This window comes from Hemicordylus capensis, chromosome 6 (genome assembly GCF_027244095.1).
Source record: "Hemicordylus capensis ecotype Gifberg chromosome 6, rHemCap1.1.pri, whole genome shotgun sequence".
In the NCBI taxonomy this organism is placed as follows: Eukaryota; Metazoa; Chordata; class Lepidosauria; order Squamata; family Cordylidae; genus Hemicordylus; species Hemicordylus capensis.
Genome location: NC_069662.1, coordinates 171,378,867 through 171,393,515, shown reverse-complemented (window position 1 = coordinate 171,393,515; position 14,649 = coordinate 171,378,867). Strand labels below are relative to the sequence as shown.

Here is a 14,649-nt window from a genome sequence, read left to right as displayed (position 1 = left end):
CCCAGCCCCGCCGCGCCCCCTCCCCTTCCCCGGCGCTTCTGCTGCAGCGGGCCCCGCCGCAGCGCACGTGCCAAGGCGGGGCGGCTGCAGCAGGAGTTGCTACCGCCCCTGCTAAGGCCCGGAGGCAAGCCGCCCCAGCAGCAGCGGCAGACTAGGCCGCGTCTCTCTCCCGCGAGGACGGGACTCCACTTCCCAGCATTCCACGGGGGGCGCAGGGCAGGCCGGGCGCCGTAGTCCGCTCCAGGCGGAAGGGCCCGGCCGGTGGCTCCCGCGAGACGCGCCTTCCCAGCAGCGCTCAGGGCCCGGCGTCTGCTGACGTGGCGCGCGGCCATTGGAAGGGCGGCGAAGGGGGCGGAGCCTGCGCACGCGGCAGCAGCTGTTCTGTTGCGACAGAAGGGAAAGTGCGCCGGGAAGGAAGGAAGGAAGGAAGGAAGCCGGGCGGCAGGCAGCGCGAGCCCCGCAGAGGCCGGCCGAGCGCGGAGCCCCCCGAGCCAGCCAGGCCGCAGCAGCCCCCCAAGGGCAGCAGGAGGCCGCCGCCGCGATGCCGTCGGACCTGGCCAAGAAGAAGGCGGCCAAGAAGAAGGAGGCGGCCAAGGCCCGGCAGCGGCCCCGCAGGGGCCCCGAGGAGGACGGCGACGCCCTCGCCGCCTGCGGCCAGGAGCCCAATGGCACCGCCACGCGGCCCGAGGACGACGACGAGGAGGCGCTGGCGGCAGGTGGGCGCTGGTGGTGGTCCTCCTCGCGGGGGCGGCCGGAGCCGCGCCCTGGGCCCGCCCCTTGACGCGGGGGCCGCATGGCCCGAGGGGGCGCCCGAGGAGGCAGCTTCCGCAGTCTGGCCGTCCGTCAGGTGTAGCAGCAGCCCCTACCTGATGAATGGCCAGCCTGCGGACAGCCGGGAGACGAGCTGCTGGTCAGCAGAGGCCGCTGCGCTTTCTCCGCCGCCCCCGTGGCCTGTTGGGACAAGCCGGCAGGGAGGCTGGAGGGGGCGGGCAGGCGGGCGTGAGAGAGAGAGAGAGAGAGAGTTGCTCATGGGCCCCACGCTCCTTCCTGCAGACATGGACGCCGTCACGAGGGCCATGGAGGAGTTTGAGCTGAAGAAGGCGGCCGCCCGCGCCGTCACGGGGGTTCTTGCCTCCCACCCCAACAGCACTGATGTCCACATCATCAACCTCTCGCTCACCTTCCACGGGCAGGAGCTGCTCAGTGACACCAAACTGGAGCTCAACTCTGGCCGGCGCTACGGACTCATCGGCCTGAATGGCACAGGTGAGGCGGGAGGGGGCGCCTCCTCAGGATCTCCCCCTCTCTGGCTGGAGGCCCAGGACCAAGCTCCCTGGGGCCGGGTGGGGGTTGCCCCCAGGACCTGTGTTGCTTGGGCTGCATCCCACCTTGCCCAGAAGACGCTGGGGTTCTGGTGTGCCCCAGGGCCTCTCTTGGACTCCGTTCTCCTGAGCTGCAGGGGCTGCAGCCAAACAAAGATGGGCAAAATTACCAGGAGAGGAAGCTGGCTGGAAGTGGGTATGTAGGTTTGGAGACTGGGTTGTGTTGGGGGTCTGGTCAAGCTGTCTGTGTCTCGGCTGATGCTCTTTCTGCCTTTGTCTTGAGGGTAGTAGGAACAGAAGAATAAGTTTTAAAAAATCGATTAGGCCCCAGCACCCTATTCCTCACAGTGGCCCCCCAGGGGGCAGATGGAGAGGCAGTTGTTTCTCAGTACTGGTTTCTGCCTGTGTGGCTCCAGTGTGTGACATCCTTGGGCCAGCAGCCGATGCCTTGCAGAGTGTCTGTCTCACTGGAGAGTCTCAGACGGACTTTTCCCGTCCCAACGTGTTCTGCTTCTTGTTGTGCACAGACTCCTCCTTGGTCTTGGAGAAAGGAGAAGATGGGCCCAGGGCCCGGTGTGGGCTGTAGGCCAGAGATGTGCTGCCGTCTTTTGTAGCTGCTCTTTGCACAGCGGGTCTGTCTCGTGGGCTGGCGGACCTGTCCCAGGTCTGCACTGGTGCATCCTGCATTTGTCTGAGCCTCCACGAGGAGACTGCCCTGGTGCTAGAGAAGACCCCCATGGGTGGCTGGAGGAAGACCTTAGTTGCCCCTCTCCTTTGATGCATCCAGGGAAATCCATGCTGCTGTCAGCAATTGGGAAGCGGGAAGTGCCGATCCCGGAGCACATTGATATCTACCACTTGACGCGTGAGATGCCTCCCAGTGACAAGACACCCCTCCAGTGCGTGATGGAGGTGGACACAGAAAGAGCCATGCTGGAGAGGGAAGCCGAGCGGCTGGCCCACGAGGACGGTAACGTAGCCACGCCTGTTTGGGCGGCTGCTGCTGCTGTGGGGTTTTGGTGCGTCTGGGCTGTGGGCAGCTGGGAGCAGATGGCTTCTCCAGGGCCTGAAGGTCTCTCCTCTTCTCCCAAAGCTGAATGTGAGAAACTAATGGAGCTGTACGAGCGCCTGGAGGAGCTGGATGCTGACAAAGCCGAGATGAGGGCCTCCCGTATCCTCCATGGCCTCGGCTTCACCCCCATCATGCAAAGGAAAAAGCTGAAGGACTTCAGTGGCGGCTGGCGGATGCGGGTGGCTCTCGCCAGGTGGGTGCTGGCCGCTCTCGCTCTTCCCCCTGGAAAGGGGCCTCTAGCTGAGCCGGCTTCCTCACTCCTCTGCTTCGTTCTTCCTTTCCCGGCAGGGCTCTCTTCATACGCCCCTTCATGCTGCTGCTGGATGAGCCCACCAACCACCTGGACCTGGACGCTTGCGTGTGGCTGGAGGAAGAGCTGAAGACGTGAGTGCGCTTGGGGTGGGGGCAGTGGCCGGCGGAGGGGGGGCAGTCTGGAGCGCTGCTTCCTCAAAGGCCTCTCCCACTCAGCTCGGCCTGGCCTTGCCCTGCAGGTTCAAGCGCATCCTCGTGTTGATCTCGCACTCCCAGGACTTTCTGAACGGCGTCTGCACCAACATCATCCACATGCACAACCGCAAGCTCAAGTACTACACGGTGAGCAGGTGGGCTGGATTCAGCACCGGATGGCAGGCAGGCCTGCAGGCTTAGTGCTGGCTTCTGGGGCCAGGCTGCTGGTGGTCTCCTCTCTTGCCAGGATTGGCAAGCCTTAAAGAGCAGAGGGGATGGCGGGGAGGATGTCCGGGGGTGGGGGGAGTGGCCGCTCCGAGGGCTAAGGGTTGGCATTCTCTGCCCGCTCCGCTTTTCAGGGCAACTATGACCAGTATGTCAAGACTCGCCTGGAGCTGGAGGAGAACCAGATGAAACGGTTCCATTGGGAGCAGGATCAGATTGCCCACATGAAGGTACTCCTGGAGCCACCCGCTCTGCTTGGCTGCAGCAGCAGCAGGCACGGGGCCTTGCCAGAGGGAGGCCGGGTTTGTCCCCTCTCGGGGGCATGGCTGGCTGTCGTGCCCATGGAGGGTCTCTGAATCGTTGCAGAATTACATTGCGCGCTTCGGCCATGGTAGTGCTAAGCTAGCCCGCCAAGCTCAGAGCAAAGAGAAGACGCTCCAGAAGATGATGGCCTCTGGGTTGACTGAGCGGGTGATCAGCGACAAGGTAGGCCCGCGAGCCGGCGCTCCCGCGGGAGGAGAGAGCAGCTCTGCAGCCCGGGGGGGGGTGGTGCCGGTCTCCGGTGCTTTGCAGGGGCAGCGTTGGCAGAAGGCAGCTCCTTAGGGCCCTGAGTCCGGCACGAGGGTCTTTCCCAGCCCCTGTGGGAGGTCTGGACTTAAGTGCTTTCCCATGCAAAGCAGGAGTTTTGCCACTTCGCTACAGCCTCATCTGCGGGTGCTGCAGGCCGGGGTGGGTGGGGAGACAAAGGCAGGAGCTCCTCGTGGCTTGGGGCAGCTCAGGGAGGGGTCACAAGCGTGATAGGGCCACCTTCTGTTTCCAGACCCTTTCGTTCTATTTCCCGTCGTGTGGAAAGATTCCACCTCCAGTCATCATGGTGCAGAACGTGAGCTTCAAGTACAGCAAGGATGGGGTGAGCTCAAGGGCCTGGTGTGGGGGGGGGGGAGTGGGGGCCGGGGGCCGGCTGCAGCCTTTCTGAGCTCTCACGGTCTTCCTTGTGGGGCTTCAGCCCTGGATCTACAGCAACCTGGAGTTTGGGATTGACTTGGACACACGGGTGGCTCTCGTGGGGCCCAATGGGGCTGGCAAGTCGACGCTGCTCAAGCTCCTCACAGGGGAGGTAAGTGCCCTTTGTGGCTGCTGGATGCCCCGGGGGGCGGGGGGGGGGCGTTGACAGGGGCGGGGGGACCTGCCTCTGCTGGTTGTCTAGTCTGGTACTGCCCAGCGGGCATCTCTGCTCACAGACCTTCTTCTTGCCAGCTCCTGCCCACCGACGGAATGATCCGCAAGCATTCACATGTCAAGATCGGCAGGTATCACCAGGTGCGGTTGGGGGCGTTGCCCCACTCCTTCCTAGGGCATCGCTGTGGGTCTGGGGAGGAGGGAGGATCCTGCTGGGCTGTATCCCCCGTTGGCGCAAATTGGCAACCTGGCCCCTCCTCGGCCTCCGTGGCTTCTGCCAGCGGAAGTGGGCCACGGCAGGATTGGCTGCGGAGTCTCTCTCTCTCAGGAGAGGGCTGGGCTGGGCTGCCTTGCTTTCCAGGGGCTTGGCTCAGCCGGGTTGTGGGGGCTAACCGTGGCTGGCCTCTTCCCTCAGCACTTGCAAGAGCAACTGGACTTGGATCTCTCCCCGCTGGAGTACATGATGAAGTGCTACCCTGAGATCAAGGAAAAGGAGGAGATGCGGAAGATTATTGGCCGCTACGGGCTGACCGGGAAGCAGCAGGTGGGCCTGGCTGGGGGTGGGGGGCGCTTTGCTCTCCCTCCCTCTGGCTGAAGCTCCGCTGGCCAGGAGCAGGCAGGGAGGGGCAGGGCCCAAGCGTGGACTCTGGGCCCTCCGGATGCGGGCCACATACAGGGCACAGCAGCTCCGAGAGGCTTCCTTTCCCCCCTGAGGATGCTCCTTCTCTAGGGCTCTCTCCTGAGCGCCCACTGGGGTGCCAGTTGCGGGGGCAGGCGTGGCTGCTTTGTGGCTTAGGCCGGGCGGGGCGCACAACTCCAGTGGGCCAGAACCAACCATGACTTGGTGTGCAGCGGCCAGGGTCAATTCTCAGCACACTTATTAGTTAAAGACACCAATGAAAGCAGGGGGCAGAGGACTGAAGTCGGGAAAGAGGAATGCTCTCACTGAGGAGCTGCTGCTAGTCCTATTTGGGGGCCAGCAGAAAAGGCCCTGGGCCCCAGATTTGGCTCCGGGGCCTTGTGCTGTGCAGGCCTGGCTTTGGCCAATCCCTTTGATACCAACTCTGAGAGAAGATTCCCAGTTTGGAGAGCAAGGAAGGTCCCGGTTGTCTGCTGAGCTGGTTGTGTGAGCCAGGGACTCGCAAACCTCTGCCCATGGCAGCGTTTCAGGCCCTTCCCGTTTCCAGGACCGGTTGCTTGGAGCTCTGTGGGCTTGCCCATTCCCTTCAGCTTCTCCCCCTTGCCCTGCCACATGCTGAGGCCTCTTCTCCACCCAGAAAGCATCGACCTTGCCCTTTGCGGGAGAGTTGCTGGTTGTTCCTGGGGGTGGGGTGGGGGGCGGAAGCAGCAGCAGTAGCTCCACTGTGGGATGGGTGCTGCCCAAGTGAGTGAGGCTGGGAGGGGCCCAGTTTGAGTTAGTCAGTCCCACTTGGCCGGGGTGGGGGGCGGGCGGGCGGGCATCTAGCAGCGGAGAAGCGCTTGGGGAGCTGTGACTGTGCCCACATCACGGCTGAGTAGCAGAGTCCAGGCGGGGCCTGCTCTTTCTTTTCTCCGAAACCTGCCCTGCCCGCAGCTAAATGGACTGTGTGCTTGTCCCTAGAAGACTACGTGGCACCCCGAACCAGTGGTCAACACAGTGGCCCTTGGTGGCTCCTGTGGTGGGAGAAGCAGCTTTGCTGAGTGCCTTCCCAGTCCCTGGCAGGATCGGTCCTGCAGAGTGTCCCATGCTTTGCTGTGGTGCTGTTTGCCGCCACCGCCTTTGGCTCCCCTGTGGTCTGGGGAGCAGCGCCTCCTCCCGTCAGTGGGATTTGCTGGGAAAAGAGCTCGTGTGGGGAAGGGGTGGTTGGGGAAGGTACTGGGATTCCACAGGAAGAGGAAACGGGCGGGCGGGGGGGGGGGGGCTCTGCAGCCGCCTCCCGTGGCCAGTGCTCCGGGGGCAGCTGCTGCTGCTGGGACAAGGGAGTCCATTAGCGGCTGTGCCACCTGGGTTGTCCTAGGCCCTTGGCTTGGTGAGCTGCTTGTTGAAAGACAACATAGAGGTGGTGGTGGTAGAAGCCACGTGACTCTCTCTCTCTCTCTCTGTGCCTGCGGCAGGTGAGCCCGATCCGGAACCTGTCGGACGGGCAGAAGTGCCGGGTGTGCTTTGCGTGGCTGGCCTGGCAGCACCCCCACATGCTCTTCCTAGACGAGCCCACCAACCACCTGGACATCGAGACGATTGACGCCCTGGCGGACGCCATCAATGACTTCGAGGGGGGCATGATGCTCGTGAGCCACGACTTCCGGCTCATCCAGCAGGTCCGTGGGCCCGCCTGTCATTCTTCGTTCAAATAGTCCCAAGGCACAAACAGAATCCCAATTAAAAGTGCCAATGCTAGATGGGGAAATCTCTCTCGCTTTAAAAGCGTAAGAACCGGGCTGCTCTCTCTTTCTCCTCTCAGGTTGCCCAGGAGATCTGGGTGTGTGAGAAGCGCGCCATCACCAAGTGGCAGGGCGACATCCTCTCTTACAAGGAGCATCTCAAGTCCAAGTTGACAGAGGAGGAGCCACAACTCCCCAAGAAGGCCCACAACATGTGAGCACTGCGGGGGTCGGTTGGCTCTTGCCCCAGAGACTGGTGGGAGCCCCCAGCCTGGCCAGCCCACCCTGCTGCCTGGGGAACAAGCAGGCCGCTGCTGCTCCCTCCCCCCCCCCCTTCTCTCCGGGTCCTCCTTGCAGCTCCTTCCCTTCACCACCACCACCTGCAGCAACAACGCAACCGACCTCTGGCGTCTGCATCTGGACAGCGCGCCTCTCCTCTCCACCTGCAGAGGGTGCTTCCCCCAGGCCTGGATTTCCATCCCTCCAGGTCTTGAAAGGGGGCCAGCTTGCTGGAAGGCCTGGCTCCCTACCTGGCTTCAGGCTCCTTGCTTCACTCCAACCTCCTTCGGGCCTCTGTTTGTTTTTAACAATTTATTTATCAATGTAATTGCCAGACCTGCCTGAGAATTATCAGTCAATAAATTGGGGGTGGGGGGAGTTCTTTGCACAGTGGTGGTGCCTGCCTCTTGGAGTGAGCTGGAGCCGTCCATTGCTCTGTACAATGCCAGGCGGGGTGGGAGGGGTCCTGCATGGAGCCACCGGGGGTGGGGGGAGGCCAAGGCCCGGCCTCTCGCTGCTTCTGAGTTGGATGCCAGAACGACCGGCAGCCCTGAGATCTGAACCATGTCTATAAAGAAAGCATTTTGAAGTCAATGGTTTAAAAATATATGTTGATTCTTCATGTTGTTCTTTGTATATTGGGATTATTTTGTACAACAATTTTCACTTTTACACCCTTTATTTCTTTAGGTCATAAAGTTCCACCCCCCTTTGTTCTCTTCTGCTTGCTATAATGGCCTCTTTGGGTTTCTTTCTCACCCCTGTGCCCCAGGGCTGGAGCTGGGTTACCTGCACCCCTCGCTGAAGCCCTCCATGGCCCCTTTCCCTCCTGACTCTCCACCACATCGGCAGCCCCTTCCCTGGGATGTGGGCTCACTGCAACCTGGATCAAGCCAGGGCCTGGATGTGCCCCCAAGTCTTTGTCAAACGGATGAGTGAGATGCTGTGCCTCTTCATTGACCTTGCCATCACAGAGTCCTAGGGTTGGGGGTTCTGGCCCTTCCAGTCCACTTGCGCCCTCTCAGTGAGGAGGGGGCTTCTGGGCCTCACTGGCCTCCTTCCAGCTGGCCTGCGTCCTTCGCACAGCGCAGCAGCCAGAACTGGACGCCGTTTTCCAAAGGAGCTGTGACTAGTGCAAAGGAAAGTGGGGCCCCGCTCCGCTCTTTGCGGAGTGGGAGGACATTCTTCAGATATTTATATAGCACTCTTCAACCAAATTCTATAGAAAAATACGTAAATAAGATCTGCCCCCCCACCCCCCGGTCTCCAAAGGGCTCACAATCTCAACAGAAACGTAAGGGTAGACCCCAGCAACAGCCGCTGGAGGGATGCCATGCTGGGGTTGGAGAGGGCCAGTTGCTCTCCCTCTCCCGCCTTCTGGCCCCTGCCAGGATTTCTGACACAGGATAGAGGGGTTCTGCCTGAGAAGATGTGAGTCTGTGCCTCAGGGTGCCCTTCATCTGGCCTGGGGGACTTGAACGCCTTTTTGTATTTTCTGGGCTTTGGAGAAAAGGCTCCGGTGGGTTCATTGCAAAACAAGCCCTCCCACCTTGGTTGCCCATTTGTTGCATCCAGGACACACACACGAGAGAGAGGGGGGGGGGGCCCACAATGCCCTTGATTGTAAGCCGTCTCTTCAGGTCATGCAGCCATCAGGGGCCAGGAGGCAGCCGGCCCGCCCAAGACATGAGCCACACAGTGCTCCCCTTCGGCTGGTTCTCCTACTCAACCCCTAAAGGAGCAGTCATTCACATCCACACCACCACCCCCCCTCCAGTGGCAGGCAGGCAGGCAGGCGAGGGGTTCTGGTCTAGCTTCCTCCAGGAGCAGGGACCTGTGAAGGAGAGGAGCCCTTGGACCCCTGGGCGGGGAGGGGCCCATCCTGGGGGGGAGGTGGCTCCTTGCTGGCCCGCCTTCCTCCTCCTCCTCCTCCTCGCTGAGGAGGCTCATCTTCCAGCCTGCCTGGCCGCCTCAGTGCTGCGGCACCTCCGCTCTGCTTTGGGGGCAGCCGCCTGCCCGTTCCAGCAGATCGCTCCCCGTCCTTTCTGGGGGGCCTTCCTCTGGAGCACCCTCCGTCAGGAACGCCGCCTCTGCGGGCTTCTTCAGCGTGGCCGCGTCGGAATCTGCGAGGCTGCTTCTCTGAGCCGAGCTCGGGCTTGGCCTTTCAGCCCCTTCGCCTGCTGCGGAGTCCAGCCTTGGAGGAGCGGCCCGGAGGGGGGCTCTCTTGCCGCCGCCCAGTCTCCCCGAGGGGTCAGGGCTCCGGATCGGGCCGAGGATGCCGGCGGGGTGGCCACGGTGGGCTGCCGCAGCAGCAGCGGGACGACGACCCACCCAGCAGCCTTCCCTTGGCTTGTGCGGGCCCGGCTGCTCCGCTGCTTGCGCGCTCAGCTCTGGCTCACCCAGCGACTGGCTGGAGGAAGACAGACAGACAGACAGACAGAGCCGCTCTCTTCCCTTTCGCTTTTGCCCCGCCCGGGGCAGTCCAGAGGGTGCGGGAGGCCAGCCATTTCTGGAGGGCTCCTCCAGCCGGGAAGGAGAAGGTTGCCGGCTGGAATCCGCGCTGGTCCTAGCTCCGGCAGGAGCGAGATGGGAAGGTGCTGAAAGGCACCGCCTCACACTGCGCGGGAGGGGGCAATGGGAAACTCCTCCTGTATTCGACCCAAAGAAAACCACAGGGGTCGAAATCGACTTGACAGCACACTTTCCCTTCCCTCTCCTCTGGGCCAAGCAGCATCCCCCTTCCTCAGTCAAGGGCGGGGCTCGGACGGGCTCCTGGCCAAGGAGGGTTCGCCGTCCGGCCCACGCATATTCGGCGTGCGGGATGCGGCAGAGGGCGGCCCCTCCCCGCGGCAGCCTCTCGGTGTGCCTGCCCTCCTCCCTCCGTCAAGTGCCCGAGGAGGAACAGGAGGAGGGTCTCAGGAGAGGGTGGGAGGAGGGATCCAGCCCCATTGCGGGGGGGGGGGAATCCATGGTGGCTTCGGCTTCTGGGCACAACCCACCCCGCCCCGGGTTCCTGGCTTCCCGGAGCAGGGCTCAGTTCACACCTGGAGCCGATCAGCTCCTCAGGAAGGTGGTGCCTCCCCACTCCATAAGAAGCTCCAGCTGCTAGGCTTGCCCCGCTTCTCTGTGCAAGATGGCTGGTGAAGCGACCAAGAAGCGGGGGGGCCAGGCTGCCGCCGCCGGCGGGGGGAAAAGGGGCAAGCGCAAGGCCAGGCGCAAGGAGACCTACTCGGTCTACATTTACAAAGTGCTGAAGCAGGTGAGCGAGAGAGGCTGCTCCCTCGGAGCGCAGGCAGGTCGCGGCGGCAATGGAGACAGCGGGGCGGGCCGAGGACAAGGGGCGGGGGGCACCAGGCGGGTCTGTTCTCCGCTGGCGAGGTCCTGAGCGAGTCTGGCTCCGGGCGAGTGCCGAGAGGGCAGCCGAGGTGCGCGCCCCGGCCTGGGGAGGAGGCTTCCTGCAAGGGGCCGAAGGCGGCTGGCAGGAGGGCGACGAGGCGCCTGACTCGAGGAAGCAGCGGCCGGTTGGCCTGTTTGCGGTGCGCCGCCGCCGCCGCCGCCGCCGCCGCCGCTCCCTTTCGGGGGGGCCAGAGCAGGCTGTCTGCGCGAGCGGAGGCACTGCCAGGCGAAATGGGACTTCTCTGTGCTGCTGCTGCTGCTGCTGCTGCTGGCAGATACACGGAAGGGGATGGGGATGGGGATGCGACCTTTGCACAAGCCACACCAACTCAGGCACTCGCTCGAACCTGGCGATCCTTCTCAGAAGCGTTCTTTGGACGGGTTCAGACATGCGTAGAGCTCAGTGGATGGCTCCGAACACGTGAAGGAGTCGACTCCCTTGATGACCATGAGAGGTGAAAGCTTCCTTTCCCCAGATTCATTCCCCCAGGCCTTCGGGTGGGCCAAGGCGCATGGGTGAATCTCTGCGTTTCTGGCTGAGCAGCCCCCCGCAATAAGGCACAATCTTGTCTCCTGGAGTTCCTCCGGCTCAGGCCGGGCGCAGGCTGACTTGCTGGTGCGCGCTCCCTTGCGCTGACTTCCTGGGCATTCTTTCACCAAGCGCTTTTACCTGCTTGGATGCACAAGGAGGTGCCCGAGGAATGGACCCCCACCCCGAGGGAGGGTTTCCTCTCTCCAGGGCTCATCCCTGGCTGTCACTGCCTCGAGGCTGCGGGTCGATTCTCCCCTGCCAAGCCGTGCAGGCGGAGTAGGGAGAGGACGAGGCTGTCCCACTTCTCGGCCTGCCAGAACGTAAGGGAAGAGGCTCGAAAGAAGGCCGTGCTGGCGAAGAAGGAGGAAGAGCCTCTGGGGCCGGGGGGGGGCTTCTTAGTCGACCCCCAGCTCGGTGCCGGTCTCCCTTCCGGCAACACGTGCGCCCACCCGCCGCCACAGCCTCCCTTTGGAAACCGACCGTGCCGGAGAGCCCTCCCTGCTCCGCCAACTGCCTCTGCCTGCTTGCGCCCAGAGCACTCCCGGACAGCGGCCCTGACAGCCTGGAGCGCGGCGGGGCACCGCTGCAAGCAACCGAGCCGGGAGTCTGACGCTCTCCTGCCAGCGTCCCTCTGCAGACGCGCGGGAGGGGCTCCAGCTGCCTTCCAAGCGGGCTCTGCCCCCGATTAGGGGGCTCAGAGCGCGCCATGTCTCTCCTCTCTCTGCCGGGCAGGTCCACCCGGACACGGGCGTCTTCTCCAAGGCCATGAGCATCATGAACTCCTTGGTCAACGACCTCTTCGAGCGCCTGGCCCGCGAGGCCTCCCGCCTGGCGCAGTACACCAAGCGCTCCACCATCACCAGCCGCGAGGTGCAGACCGCCGTGCGCCTCCTGCTGCCGGGCGAGCTGGCCAAGCACGCCGTCTCCGAGGGCACCAAGGCCGTCACCAAGTACACCGGCAGCAAGTGACGGCCGGCACCCCGCCCCGCCAATAAAGCGGCCCCGCATCTGGCCAGCAGCGCAAGTCTGTCTGGGGGGGGGGCTCCCTGTGTGGGGCGAAGGAGGGGAGGGGGGAGGACGAGCTGCCCGGGGGAGGGAGAGAGGCAGGCAACAGCCAAGGGGGGGACCCAAATCCAGGGCATCTTCGCCGGGCTGGGGTGGGGCCCCTGCGCCCGTCGAGGCGGGACTCCTTCGCTGCGCCGGACGCATTTATCCCCCCCCCCCGGCTGGAGTAGTGGAGAGAGGCTGGCGAGCAGCACTTAAGGCGGCGGGCGGGGAGCGGACCGCGCGCGCACACTCCGCGCTCTTGTCCTGCTGCGAGCTTTCCCAGAGGACGCCACTGCTCCGCTGGCGACTTCAGCCGCCGCTCTTCGACTGCCGAGGGGGCTTCCTCCTTGAGCCGCCGCCGGTTAGGGTTAGGGTTAGGGTGCCAGTCTGTGCTCCTCCCGCGGCGGGATCCGGCGCAGGATTTCTGTTCGTCCGTATCCCCTGCTGGCGCCCTGGAAGAGTTCGAGCGCTTGCAAATTGGCTTGGGCACCCCTACGTCGTGTGGGGATGTTAGGGCCTCCTCTGCCCGCTTCTGCGCAGCCTCCGGGCGCCCCACACACCCTTTTGCTCCCTCCCAGCCCTCTTCTGCCGCGGACTGCAGGCCCGCACTACAGGTGGGGTATTGGGTCAGCCTTGAAGGAGAGAAGAAGGGCTTGGGCATCTTGAGCGCCGATCAACAGGCGACTTCTTGCCAAGCTGGTCTGGAGCAGCAGCATCGCTCAGCCCTGGGCAGGCTCAGCTGAAAGCGGAAACAAGCCGCCGCCTGCAGGCCTCCTGGAACGTCTTGTGAGTTTCCTGCCCTGGCTTTCAAAAGAGCCAGGAGGCGCCTGAAAAGGCCGGTCCCCTCCCTTGCTGGCCTCTGCCTTCCTTCAGGAAACACGGCCACCCCCATGAAAGACCAAGAGAGTCCTGCATCTATCCAGTCCTCTGGGGCATGGTTGAGGGAACTGGGTATGCTTAACCTAGAGAAGACGGGAGAAGAGAGCCGAGCCCCTCTCTCCTCCTAAGATCTGGGCTGCTGCCTTTTAGACCGAGGAGGAGCAGACTCATTCTCTGTGGCCCCCAAGGTCTAGGAAGATAGGAAGCTGCCCTAGACTGAGTCAGACCCTTGGTCCATCTAGCTCGGTATTGTCTACACAGACTGGCAGCGGCTTCTCCAAGGTTGCAGGCAGGAGTCTCTCTCAGCCCTCTCTTGGAGATGCTGCCGCCAGGGAGGGGACTTGGAAGCTTCTGCTCTTCCCAGAGAGCCTCCATCCCCTGAGGGGAATCTCTTACAGTGCTCACACTCTTGTCTCCCATTCATTTGCAACCAGGGTAGACCCTCTTTAGCTAAGGGGACAAGTTATGCGATAGGAAACTCCTCCACTGAGCAGCAGAGGTCTCCTCTGGAAGACCTCCCATGTCCCTTCCAGCTCCGACACTTGCTTCGTCCTGTCACCCTTATATATAGCCCCTTACTGCAGCAGTAAGGAAAACCTGGAGAGTGGGAGGCAAGTATGCCACTACTGTTGTGAGTTTCAGGGCTCCCCTGACCTTCATGGGGAGGAAACTGATGCTGACAGAGCCAGGGGAAGTGGGGCTGCACAAGAGCAGAGGGGGCAGTGAGCCCAAGAGCTGAACTCCTCACTTGGGGGTGCCTGAGGGAATGTGCACATACCTTGATCTCTTCTTATACTGAAGGTACTTGGTTCTGGGGCTGTGGGGAAAAACCACTGAATGAAGCTTGGAGGGTGAATGCAAAATTTACTTACAGCATGCTTGAAGGCACTGCAAGCACTTTAGACATTATCTTGGTAATTTACATCGATCCTGTAAGGTAGATGAACAATAATTACTCTTGCTTATTATTTTCAGTGTACTGTCTGGAAAAAACTGAAAATTGTCAGTGATTGACCAGGAGAGGGATCTTGGGGGCATGGTGGACAGCGCCTTGAAAGTGTGGACTCAATGTGCGACAGATGTTAAAAAGGCCAATTCCATGCTAGGGATCATTAGGAAGGGGACTGAAAATAAAATGGCTAATATTATAATGCCTTTATACAAAATGATGGTGCAGACACCCCAGAAGTACTGCATCCAGTTCTGGTCACCACATCTAAAGAAGGACATTGTAGAAGAGGGTAACCAAGATGATCAGGAGCCTAGAGCACCTTCCTTATGAGGCAAGACTACAACACCTGCGGCTTTTTAGTTTAGAAAAAAAGACGACTGTGGGGAGACATGAGAGAGGTCTATAAAATCATGCAAGGTGTGAAGAAAGTGGTTAGAGGGGAATTTTTCTCCCTCTCACATAACACTAGAACCATGGGTCATCCCATGAAATTGATTCCAGGAAATTTAGGACCAGCAAACATACAGTGAGGGAAATAAGTATTTGATCCCCTGCTGATTTTGTCCGTTTGCCCTCTGACACAGAAATGACCAGGCTATAATTGGAATGGTAGGTTTATTGTAGCTGTGAGAGACAGAATAACAACAAACAAACCCTCAAAAGCCCAGTGCCCAAAAGTCAGCGATGGATTTGCATTGTAGTGAGGGAAAGAAGTATTCGATCCCCTATCAACCAGCAAGATTTCAGGCTCCCAGGTGTCTTTTCACTATATGCAGGTCACGAGCTGAGATGAGGAACACCCTCTGTAAGGGAGTGCTCCTAATCCCAGCTTGTTACAGTACCTGTATAAAAGACACCCGTCCATAGAAGCAAGCAATCACTCAGCTTCCAAACTCACCACCATGCCCAAGACCAAAGAGCTGTCGAAGGATGTCAGGGACAAGGTTGTAGACCTGCA

General features: G+C 61.6%; 2 protein-coding genes across 2 annotated transcripts; both read left to right on the top strand.

The window, feature by feature from the left end:
• Positions 1-72: 72 nt before the first annotated feature.
• Positions 73-7,511, top strand: ABCF2 (ATP binding cassette subfamily F member 2). The gene is made up of 14 exons (XM_053262544.1): positions 73-716; positions 1,054-1,266; positions 2,110-2,292; positions 2,416-2,587; positions 2,683-2,778; positions 2,886-2,988; positions 3,201-3,296; positions 3,433-3,552; positions 3,887-3,976; positions 4,073-4,183; positions 4,324-4,386; positions 4,661-4,789; positions 6,340-6,543; positions 6,687-7,511. Exons 1-14 carry the CDS (start codon positions 542-544, stop codon positions 6,822-6,824), a joined length of 1,893 nt encoding a protein of 630 aa, XP_053118519.1. The 5' UTR covers positions 73-541; the 3' UTR covers positions 6,825-7,511.
• A 2,507-nt stretch (positions 7,512-10,018) lies between these two features.
• On the top strand, positions 10,019-11,814 carry LOC128330277 (late histone H2B.L4). The gene is made up of 2 exons (XM_053262871.1): positions 10,019-10,144; positions 11,546-11,814. Exons 1-2 carry the CDS (start codon positions 10,019-10,021, stop codon positions 11,780-11,782), a joined length of 363 nt encoding a protein of 120 aa, XP_053118846.1. The 3' UTR covers positions 11,783-11,814.
• The last annotated feature ends 2,835 nt before the right edge of the window (positions 11,815-14,649 follow it).